The 11549-nt window shown below is 36.8% G+C and overlaps 1 protein-coding gene across 1 annotated transcript; it reads right to left on the bottom strand.

The window, feature by feature from the left end:
• Window positions 1–839: 839 nt before the first annotated feature.
• On the bottom strand, window positions 840–2314 carry LOC145076759 (GDSL esterase/lipase At4g10955-like). The gene is made up of 2 exons (XM_079022551.1): window positions 2072–2314; window positions 840–1991 (listed from the first exon to the last, which is right to left on the bottom strand). Exons 1-2 carry the CDS (start codon window positions 2134–2136, stop codon window positions 1022–1024), a joined length of 1035 nt encoding a protein of 344 aa, XP_078878677.1. The 5' UTR covers window positions 2137–2314; the 3' UTR covers window positions 840–1021.
• Window positions 2315–11549: the final 9235 nt, after the last annotated feature.

The raw sequence follows: 11549 nt of genomic DNA, 5'->3' as shown, positions 1-11549 counted from the left end.
AGATAGCCATTGTCTTCTAGGCCAATGACGTAGTCTTCAAAATGCAACACCCACACTTCATATTCACTGGGGAATAAGATAGGAATCCTTGTTGTGGATCCAATGCCACTTGAGAGATTTATTGAATTAACGTGAGAATCTTCTGAATACATGTTTGTATATCGAACAAAACCTGTATGAACCAGATGTGTAAACAAGATTAGGGTAATATTAAGAGTAAGATCAGCGTCAACAGATGAACAAAACACGATGACGGCTGTCACAAGATCCAATAATAGCGGAAACCATAAAATGATTCTTTCAATATAAGAGATGTGTATAGATTACACAGTCTCCTGCTTTGATAGCAATTGTTAGGATTGAATCCTAGTTAGATCGAATAGATTCAAACAAGTAATGAATAAGAACACGACAAGTAGATCAAAATATGTTGAATGATTATAAGCCACAACCTCAGAAGAACTCGATTAAGAATTGCTACTGTAGAGGCGTGTATGGTTACAAGATATTTTCCAATGATGCAAAATATGATGAATGCATGCAACTTAAAAATACTATAACCCTAATAATAGATAACGGGTGGACAGGCCCAGTCTAGTTACAAAATGCACTAAATAAATAAATACAATGACGCAACCCTTATACTCAACACGTAAAAACTATAATAAAATTCTAATATTATTTTGCTTGGATTAATGATTATTGTAACATTACAATAAAGTTAGAATAATATAAAAAGTAAAATATAATTCTACAAAATAATTACTATTTAAAAAGAACTTAATTTTAATAATTTTTTAATTGGTATTATGAATTTATAGTTCTTAAAACTATTATACTATCAAAATAAATCACCAGATCTGTTTAATTTGTCACATGGATTTACAGTTTTACCCTTCATGCAAAAGGGCATTTATTAGCAGTCATATTAAACATAACACATAAATTGTCAAAAACCTCAAGTCCCTCAAAGGAAAAATCAATTAATTCCGTTTTAGATCTCGCAATCACTGCAAAATCGCTACTTAAATTTGTATAGCTTCGATTGCCATTGAAAATGTTGTTGCCACCATTGATGAATTCCATGAGCTTGTTTGAAATTCTCCGATGGACTAATATTCACCGTCATATAAGCCGTCGGTAGCAGATGCAACGGTTCGGAATCCCTCCCCATTGCGCCGGAAACCAGACTTCCGATCGAATATCTCGTTGCGATCCTTTCGATTTTTCCGACTCTGATCCTGTCCATCATCTCCCTATGTTCAAAATACCCAATGTATTCCGCACAGATCGGGTCTAATGGATTCGCAAATATATACGGCGTCCATTCAGACAACACAACAAACGGATCTTCTTCTGGATCCTTACGGTGACGATTCATCGCCGTCGCAATTCCGGCCGTTAAGAGACTGCCGGTGATACGGACGCCGTGTTTCAACGTTTGGTTTTTTATCATCTTCTCGATTGGAACCGAGATGAACGGCGGATTGAAGAGATACGTTTCGAGTTGATATCGAGACTTCGCCATGTTCCTCCCTGCCAACAATGCCATAGACGCACCTAACGAATGTCCGGCTAACCAGACGTTTGTTGGCCCCACCGCCATTACCGTGTTCCAAACGGCTTCAAAAGCTTTACGAAATCGTGAGCTTTCTTCGAGTTTATCAAAAATACACTTCATGTTTAGTTTCATATCGTCAGATCTTGTTACAGATCTGGTGATTGTGCCTCGAAACGCTATCACATATCTCGGAGGGCATGGGGTTGATTGATAGAAGAAGGGATGTGCATATTTGAGCTCGTAAACTGCTCCAAAGTAGGATAAATCACTATCGTCTACTAGAACATGATTCAACTGAAATTGAAATTGTTCCCACCATGGAGGTGCATTAGCATCCTGTTGAATGCTTCCACGTTGACGATCCCTTTCCAGAATGTAAACTCCTTGAACAAGGCTTGCAGCAAGGGATCTTCGATGAAATGTGTTTCTCCTATAAAACAGAATCGAATCAGTTACTGGATAAATCGAAGCAAATCTTTCGTGTTGAAAACAACAATGTCTTTTACATACCAATCGAAAGAATTTAGCAGGTGGAGAGGTCCTGAAACATGAAAAATTTCTCGCTGTGATGCCATTAGTCAATTCAAGCTTCTCTTTCAGGTGAGTTTCTTCTGTGAATTTGCATAATGCTGTTGCAATACATACTTACGTGCACATACCTATTGAATATTGATCAAAAATCGATAAGGATAAAGATAAATCAAACAAATCCAAGTTGGGATAGAAGCCAAAGTAGTCTATTACCCATTGAAATTTCGTGTATATCGTATTTTGTGTCTTCTAAAAATATTTTTAATTTTTTTTCAAAATATGGGTTTGACTTTGAGTCATTGACTTTGTATATTCACACGCAAACTTGTAAAGTGGTTCCCATTTGCAAACACCAATCGACAATCATTCGCCTCAACTAATTTTGGAATTTATTTTATAATATTAAAACTACAATAATGGTTTGGTAAAGTATCTAAAACCTTGATAAGTTTATTTTACGGATTGATTAAAAAAATTAAATATTAAAATATAAATATTAAGTGTTTTTTTAAATAAAATTTTAAAATAAGGAAAAAAAATGTGTTAATTAGAATTACTATCATATTTATTATATTTAATATTTTGTATATATAAGTATTTTGTGACTTTTTAATTTTAAAAATGGGAAAAACCTAAAAATTGACATCTGGATATTATTTAATTTCAAAATTATCATAAAATGACAAGTATCAAAACTCATAAGAGATTGACATGTGAGAAAATGGATCTTCATTTATTATAGTTGATTTTGGAATTGTTAATAGTTGGAAATTGGCTGACATATGCATATTATTAGGGAATTAAAAAGGAAGGAAATTAAGGTTTGTATCACAATTATTCTAAGAGTTTAATATAATTAAATACTTTACATATATAAACAATGTATTTAATTCTAGAATTTTTAATTTAAGAAAAATAGAAAAAATCAGAAAATGACTCGTGGAAAATAAAAAATCAACAATATCTAAGAAAATTACATGTGTCAAATGTATGGAGAACATGACATGTGGCAAAAAACATTTCCGTTTATTAGGTTAGATGATAAAGAAGTAACCAAAATGGATGACAAGATTATTAACATCGGGATTTATATAAGATTTGTTTTTTGTTCTGCGAGATCGTGATCGTCAGATTTTATCAAAAGTATTTGACAAGATTCGTAACATCGGGATTTATATAAGATTGTTTTTTGTTTTGCGAGATCGTGATCGTCAGATTTTATCAAAAATATTTTACAATATAAGAAATGTAATGTCAGATTTTATCAAAAATATTTTACAATATAAGAAGTGTAATTTCATCGATTGATTAATTATTCAATCAACAATACATAGTTTAAAAAATATATAAAAATAAATATTTAACATATCATTTTACGATAAACAAATCAAATGGGGTATGCTATGTTTGAGTTTTTTTTTGTTGTACTATGTGTTTGAAGAATGATTCATAGTGTTGGTACTCATTTAAAAAGTATATCCAAATAATAAAGTTGTTTCCTATTTTTATGTAAGCTATTAGGATTTATTTGTTTCCATGTAATTTATTTATAGTTGCTCTTCTTCTAAATACATGTATGGGTTCTTCATACATATATTCATAAATACTTTGCTCTGCTAATTTTCCGAACATTTTGGTATCAGAGCCTATGTTAATGACTCGGTCTTAGCGTTTAACTCAACATCAAAATGACAACCAATACCTCTATAGTAAGCATCACACAATCCTAGATTTCGTTATATTCAAAAGGGATGTATATTGATTTTGGAACGTCAAAAAGAAGGCATTGTTCATGTCATAAGACTTGTGGTCTTGTTAAACATAGAGTCAATGACACGATCCAAGATGATGCAAGTAAGGAGGCACGGAAAAAGGATGCAAAAGCCATGTTCTTTATTTAAAAAGTTGGATATGAAAGCATCTTTTCAAGAATTATGACATCAACATTAGAAAACGAAACCCACTAAACCCCGAAATGAAGAGAGTTTTACACAAACCCTAGCCTAGAATTTGGAAGCCTTTCTCAAACTCGAAACCCACCAAATCCCATAGGTCGTGGTGTGGCCATCAGATGAGCACGATGTGATGTCGTTGTTGTTGGATTAGGTGTCTAAGCCCATAACTATAATTGGTATGTACTTGACCCAATGGTAGCATGGTCCTTTTGGGTTGCCTTTGTTGGGTTGAAGATTTGTTCAAGGGTTGCGTCTTTGGGCTCAGCTATTTGTTTATTTAATTTGTATTCCGGTTTGGGCCTGTCCAACCGAGAGCCCATTATGTTTATTATATAAGTATATGCTTGCATGCATATTAGGTAAATGATTGATCTAGAGCATAACGATAATTTTTACAGATTTCTTTGATCCTTCTTGTAAACCTACCAATCCTCTACAGTTGATGTTCTTAATCGAGCTCTTCTGAGGATTTTGTTTTAATCATTCGACACGTTTGATTCACTCTTGCCTTGTTCTTATTTTCGTGTTGCTGTTTTATATTTACTTACCTGTTTAAGATCTAATCGATCTTCAAAGATTAAAGTTTTAATCTCATCAATTGGTATCAGAGCAGGAGGCTGTGTAATCGATACACATCTTTTCTGTGAAAAGATTTCAATTAGGGTTTTTCCGCAACTACCGATATTTATTGAGCCGTCATCTCATTATTGACGTATCTTGATATTTATTGTTTTGCCCTAATCTGCTTTATTACAAGTCTGATCTTTGAACAGGTTTTTCGATCATAATGGATGAGTCGCAATCAAATCCTATCAATATTTCCAACAGCATCGGTTCAACCACGAAGATTCCAATCCTATATACCCATGACTATGAAGTCTGGGCGCATCACTTCGAAGACTACGTGATAGGATCTGAGGATAATGGATACCTCATATGGGAAGCTATCATTAATGGACCTTTTTCTCATTCTGCAACGTCCAGGATTGTCAAAACTCAAAAGGAGTAGAATGATCTGCTGAAGGATGTTAAAGATATTGCACAAGATGAAAAGGATAAATTCCAGTGTAATATCAAGGCGTTAAGATTGATAAGATTCGCCCTTCAGTCCGACACCTTCAGGTTGGTCAGCTCATGCACGACGGCAAAGGAAGTTTGGGATAGACTTCGCGAACTGTACTCTACAGACGAGGATCTTGAACATTCTATCCAAACCTTGCTCTTATCTGAGTTTGGAGAATTCAGGCAAGGAGCAGAAGAAACAGTGACCCAGACGTTCGATCGCTTTAATCATCTTCTCAGCAAGATGATCAAACATGACATCGAAAGGAAGCTTATCGAGCAGAAGGTTACATTCTTAAATGGTCTGAGGTCTGAATGGAGAGCAGTGGTGTCTACAGTCAAAGCCCATGAGCAGTTTAAATCATATTCTTTGGCGAAACTGGTGGGTATTCTCAAGTCCCAGGAGAAGATTGTACTGCAGGAGAAGAACGTTGTTTCAAGCCTTGGTTCGCTGGCCCTCCTGTCAAAAAGTAAAGTTGTGATGGAGGATGAAGACCTTAACTTGGAGGAGTATGACCTCACGTCTGAGGATTATGCTATGATGGTGTCTAACCCCAAGAGGTTCATAAAGAAGAGATTCCCCAGCAATAAAAACCGAAACTGGCAGGGGAGTTATAGTTAAGAAAAAGTTAACAATGAACTGAAGGTTGAAGAGCCCAAGAAGGAACCGAAGGTGGATGGTGATTCTGGAGTAAGCTGTTACTACTGTGGTGGGAAAAACCACTATGCTAAAGATTGTGTCCTTAAAAAGATGGCTGAAAAGGATGATGAAAAGGATGAGGAAGCTGTGCTGCAGAAAAGGCTCGATGAGATGAGAAAGAAGAAGTCTACCGCTAACCCTTCCATGAATGCTCTTATTGTGCAGGGTTCGGTTGCTGATGACGAGTTCGGTAGCGTGGAAGTTTGGTCTACCGACTCAGAAGACGATGAAGTGAGGAAGCCTACTCATGGAAAGACTTATGTGGCAAAGGAGGAGAGCAGTGGAGGAAGATGCTTCATGGTGTCTGATGTATCTCAGATGAGGGGATACAACACTGATGGTGGAAGCAATGAACCGAAGGGGCAGGAGGACATGTGCTTTACGGCCAAACCACTCAGCCAGCAGTTCAATGAGCTTGATGAACTGATAAAGAAGGTACAATCGGTTTTCATTTCATTTAAAGTACCACAATCCTCATATGAGAAAGAACTAAAAAATGTTAATACAAGAATTTCTCATCTAGATAGTAGCTTAACTCAAACTCGAGTCACCAATTCTAACCTAACTGATCAATTAAGCAGGGTGTCTTCGAAGAGTGAGGAGCGGCGCATGTGGATCGAGTTGAAGGAGTTTGAATTAGTTAAAATTAAAGACGAAAACATTTATTTACAAAGAGACAATTTAAAGTTGTTAAAACAGCGGAATGTTTTTTGTTTAATTGCAAAACGTCTTTATTCTAATATTACTCAGCTTCACTTGGACTGTGAAATAGGCCAAAAGATCCATCGCATGATTTTGCCCTTCCTTGAGTTTAAGGAGGATGAAATTGATGCCGAAGCTTATAACTGTGAGAGTGTGATATCATCTGACGATGTCAATCCGACCTACATGTATGGACTGGACAAAATTGAGTCCTTCATTAAATCCAAGGACCACAAGGACATGCTTAAAAACCTTTTGGATGAAAATGATAGACTTAAACTGAGAACCGAAACCATACAAAAATTTGACTCTTTAAACGCCAACGTAAGCTCAGAAAACAAAATTGATGTTGAAAATGCATCTGAGCTTAACGAGGACGACAACATGAGTGAAATTTCTGTAGAGGACATGGTTGACTGCTCAGAATTTGTAAAAAGCGAACCTGAAAACCACAAGAATCTAATTTCTGAAAATTCAGTGGAGTTCGCTCGATTGTCCCAACAAAAGTCCCCGATCTTAGCAGAGAAAGCAGTTGTGTATCAAAAGGTCAGGACCACTCCAAATCAAGTATACAAGGTCACTGGAGTAACCGAACATCAGACGGCTGAACTCACAGCTATTGTAAACGAAGACAATGCTGATGGCTATGATGAGTACTTCTGGTCAGCTCCAATAGATAATGCAAACGAAACGGTAGGCTTATCATAAAGAACCTCTTGGATGAGTAAAGGTAGATACATACCTGAACCCTTGAACAAGCCATATAATTTCGATGAGCCAAGCACCAGTGGTACGAAAGACATTCCTCAGGAGAATGAAAGTTCGGCAAAAGAAGACGTTCCCTCTACTTCCTCAGTTCAAAGTGAAACTCCTACAGTTCAAAATGAACCAGCTAAGGAGAAACCGAAAATGAAAGCTAATATTCATCATCAACCGAAGCAGAGGAGGAATAAGAAACATGAAAGGAACCAAAGATACAGGAAGAATCTCTCTGAAAGGAGGCAATTCTGGCAATCCCGGAATGCATACTTCTCACATCAAGACAAGAATCTGAAGTATGAAAACAATCCTGTCGGAAAGCCTGAGAGCCACAACAACCGAAAGCAAAGGTTCGGTTCTGAGAATGACTTCAACCGAAAGCAAAGGTTCGGTTCAAAGAACGATTCCAACCGAAAGCAAAGGTTCGGTTCTGAAGTCAAAAGAGATCAAAACTCTAAGGTCAGTCCCTCCAATGATCAAAAGCAAAAGGGTCACCTAGAGTCTCCAGCCAAGAAGTCCTCTCAATCGAAACCCACTCCTTCTAGTTCATCTAATTCTTCTACTTCCACCAATTCATCTCCATTTTGCTCTAAAGCTCATTCTGTTCATTCTCAAAAATCTCATTCATCGGCTGAACAAAAGGGCAAACAGAAGGTTTCTACATCCACACCAGAGTCTAAACCGACCGCACCCAATCCTAATAAAATAAAAGTTTTTACCATTAAAAAAAAAGATGAAACAACACTTATAAAACGAACATATCTTGTTGACATCTCTCTTACTGTTCCTGTTCCCATGAAAAGCTCACGTGGACCCAAGAAACTTTGGGTTCCTAAATCTGCTTAATTTTTGCAGGTTATAAGTGACGAGCAGTTTGACGAAGAATGGTACATCGATAGTGGCTGCTCACGTCACATGACATGGAGGAAAGAGGAGCTCAGGGAATACAGATCTCTTACAAATGGTGGCAATGTCAAGTTTGGAAACAATTCTTTCGGCACCATAGAGGGATACGGAATGATAACTAATGGTGATTTCACTATAAGGAAGGTGGCTTATGTGGAAGGACTCCAACACAACCTCATCAGTGTATCTCAGTTTGTTGGAGGTACAGGTCTCAAAGTCTCATTCGATGATGAAGGTTTTGAAATTATTGAGAAAAAGACAAAGAAAGTAATTCTCAAGTCAGAGCGAAAGGGTGAAATGTTTCCTCTAAACCTTAAACCCATCAAAGGAAACCCAGCTATATGCTTGTTATCAAAAGCTCAATCTGACGAAAGCTGGTTGTGGCACCGAAGACTCTCTCATCTCAACTTTAAAGATATCAACCGACTTGTTACTGGAGGTCATGTTAGGGGTCTTCCATTGCTCAAGTTCGATAGAGATCATTTGTGTGCTGCATGCGAAATGGGGAAGCAGAGTCGTCAAAGTCATCCATCTGTAATTAACACAAAAGTTGTTGAACCACTCGAATTACTTCATATTGATTTGTGTGGTCCTTCATCTATCGAAAGCATCGGTGGTAGCAAGTTTATTCTTGTTATTGTTGATGACTTTTCACGATTTACATGGGTGTTCTTTCTAAAGCTCAAATTTGAAGCGACTCATAAGCTGAAAATGTTTATCAAGCAAATTGAAGTACAGCTCAAGAAGGTCATTCGCAACATCAGGAGCGACAATGGTCTGGAATTCAAAAACAGGGAATTTGAAGAATTTCTAGCAGAAAAGGGAATAAGTCACAACTTCTCAGCTCCTTACACACCTCAACAGAACGGAATAGTCGAAAGACGAAACCGATCTTTGTGTGAAGCTGCCCGAACTATGCTAAGTTTCGCTTCCTTACCTCTTTATTTTTGGACTGATGCTATTTCTGCTGCTTGTTTTACACAGAACAGGTCCTATCTCAACAAGCGATTCACGCTCACACCTTATGAGATACTAAACAACAGAAAGCCCAATGTGAAATTTTTCCATGTATTCGGCTCACGGTGTTTCATCTTTAATTCTAAAGAACACCGCAACAAGTTCGATGTCAAAGCCGACGAGGGAATCTTTCTGGGCTACTCTCTCACATCCAAAGCATACAGAGTCCTAAACAAGCGTTCGAGAAAAATTGAAGAGACATATTACGTGACCTTTGACGATAGCTATGTCAAAAAGCTACAAGCCAAAGAAGACACCGCTGGGGAAATCTTTCCTCAAACTGGCCAAGTCACAGTCTCGATCGCTAATCTATACGAGAAATTTCTGGAGCTCGTTGACGAACCAGAGAAAGCTTCTCTCTCAGAAGCAGGTGCAGCAGACAACAAGGTAGACCACATGAAGCAAATTGTCGAAGAAGCTGCCAGGAGAATGAATGAAGGAGGATCGACTTCTGATGAAAGGATTTTGAACAAGTGATATTAAAATGAAATTTTTAAAGAAAAGCTTATGGAAGGTTTATAAACGCTATAACCAAAAGTTTTTCGACAAAAATTTCAAGGTAAATCACACAAGCTCTGATACCAATTGTTGGATATTATTCCTTTTATATATCAGCTCAGATACCGATTGTTGGAAATATAAAAATTTGATCACTGCGACAAAAGGCTCGGTTACCGGTCACTGTGTGATAGATATATAAGTTTAAGATATAAGATGTAAATATATATAAAGAATAATAATTGCGGAATAAGTATAAATATGAAAGCTATAAATGACTGAAAGCTATAATAATATAAATGACTATATTTAAATGACGTAAAGCTATAAATAATATAAATGACTGTATTTAAATGACATAAAGCTATAATAAAATATATATATATATATATATATATATATATATATATATATATATATATATATAAGTATATAAATATATATCAAGTAGGTTCGTCAATAAATTGACTGAACTGGACTCGTGGAACGACTGGTCGATATTTGTTCTCTTGGAAGGACCGGTCGATATTGGGACTCTTGGAACGACTGGTCGATATTTGTTCAAAGATCAATCCGGTATTTGATAAGTAGTAAAAAGTTCATTTTCATGTAAAATGGATTGTTTACAAAACAGTGCAAAGTACACGAGTCATGTATTTGTATACGGGTATCGGGTGTTTTGAGGAGATTTGATGAGGTTGGAGTGGGTATTTGGAGGGTGTTAGGAGGTGGAATAAGGTTGTAATTTTGGTGGTGTAAGGCAGCAAAGATGTTGAAGTTGAAGGAGCTTTGGGTGGTGATGGATGTAGATTTTCGGAGTAAATCTCTCTGGATAGCCAATTCTCTCTCGCGTCTCTTTGGGGTTTCCCGTGGTCAAAATCGTCCACGAAAATTTCTAGATGTAGGTAATGTCCTGAAGAATTGATGGTGAAAATCTCCCTAGTAGTATTTTGGCTGTGTTGTTCTCGCTTTTTTGTTTTCTAACATGAAGATTCTGAACTCAAAAACAGAAATCTCTCTGGATAGCCAATTCTCTCTCGCGTCTCTTTGGGGTTTCCCGTGGTCAAAATCGTCCACGAAAATTTCTAGATGTAGGTAAGGTCCTGAAGAATTGATGGTGAAAATCTCCCTAGTAGTATTTTGGCTGTGTTGTTCTCGCTTTTTTGTTTTCTAACATGAAGATTCTGAACTCAAAAACAGAAATCTCTCTGGATAGCCAATTCTCTCTCGCGTCTCTTTGGGGTTTCCCGTGGTCAAAATCGTCCACGAAAATTTCTAGATGTAGGTAAGGTCCTGAAGAATTGATGGTGAAAATCTCCCTAGTCTTTTTGTGCTTGTACCGAGCCCAGTTGTCTTCGTTTCTGACTTGAAGATTCTGCTGTCGAAAAACAGCAAGTGGTGATGGTTGTGGTTATTTGAAAGGGGTTTTTTTGGAGGAGGTTTAAGGATGGTATTTGGAGGGTGTTAGGAGAGTATTTTGAGGTTGTTTGGAGGTTGGAATGAGGTTGATATAAGGTGGTGAAAGTTTATGAACATGATGATGTTTGATGGGTTGAAGATGAACACCTTGAGTTTGAATGAAGAAGATGAAGATAGTTGATGATGTTCTTCATTTTTGGTTGTTGTTGATCTTGATGTTCTTGGTTATCTCCAGGGATGAAGATTGAGAGGGTGTGGTTTTACAAAGGAAAATTCACTATAACATATGAATCTCTCTTAGTCTCTTATATTCTCACTGTTTAACACACATTACATACACATGTATATATATATGAGAAACAAATATCTTGTAGTAGTGCACTTGAGTGGTTTTTGAAAGAGTTGGCTTCAAGTTGATGTAGAGTAGGAGGTAAAAAAC

The sequence above is a fragment of the Lactuca serriola genome, chromosome 9 (assembly GCF_051521515.1).
Source record: "Lactuca serriola cultivar US96UC23 chromosome 9, Lser_US96UC23_V15, whole genome shotgun sequence".
NCBI classification, from domain to species: domain Eukaryota; kingdom Viridiplantae; phylum Streptophyta; class Magnoliopsida; order Asterales; family Asteraceae; genus Lactuca; species Lactuca serriola.
The sequence above is the reverse complement of the archived record's forward strand: the minus strand, read 5'-3'. Positions and strand labels throughout refer to the sequence as shown.

Coding starts and splice junctions, on each gene's coding strand:
- LOC145076759 (XM_079022551.1), bottom strand. CDS start 2,136: ATGGCATCACAGCGAGAAATTTTTCATGTTTCAGGACCTCTCCACCTG. Junction 1,992..2,071: donor CTGCTAAATTCTTTCGATTG/GTATGTAAAAGA, acceptor TCTGTTTTATAG/GAGAAACACATTTCATCGAA.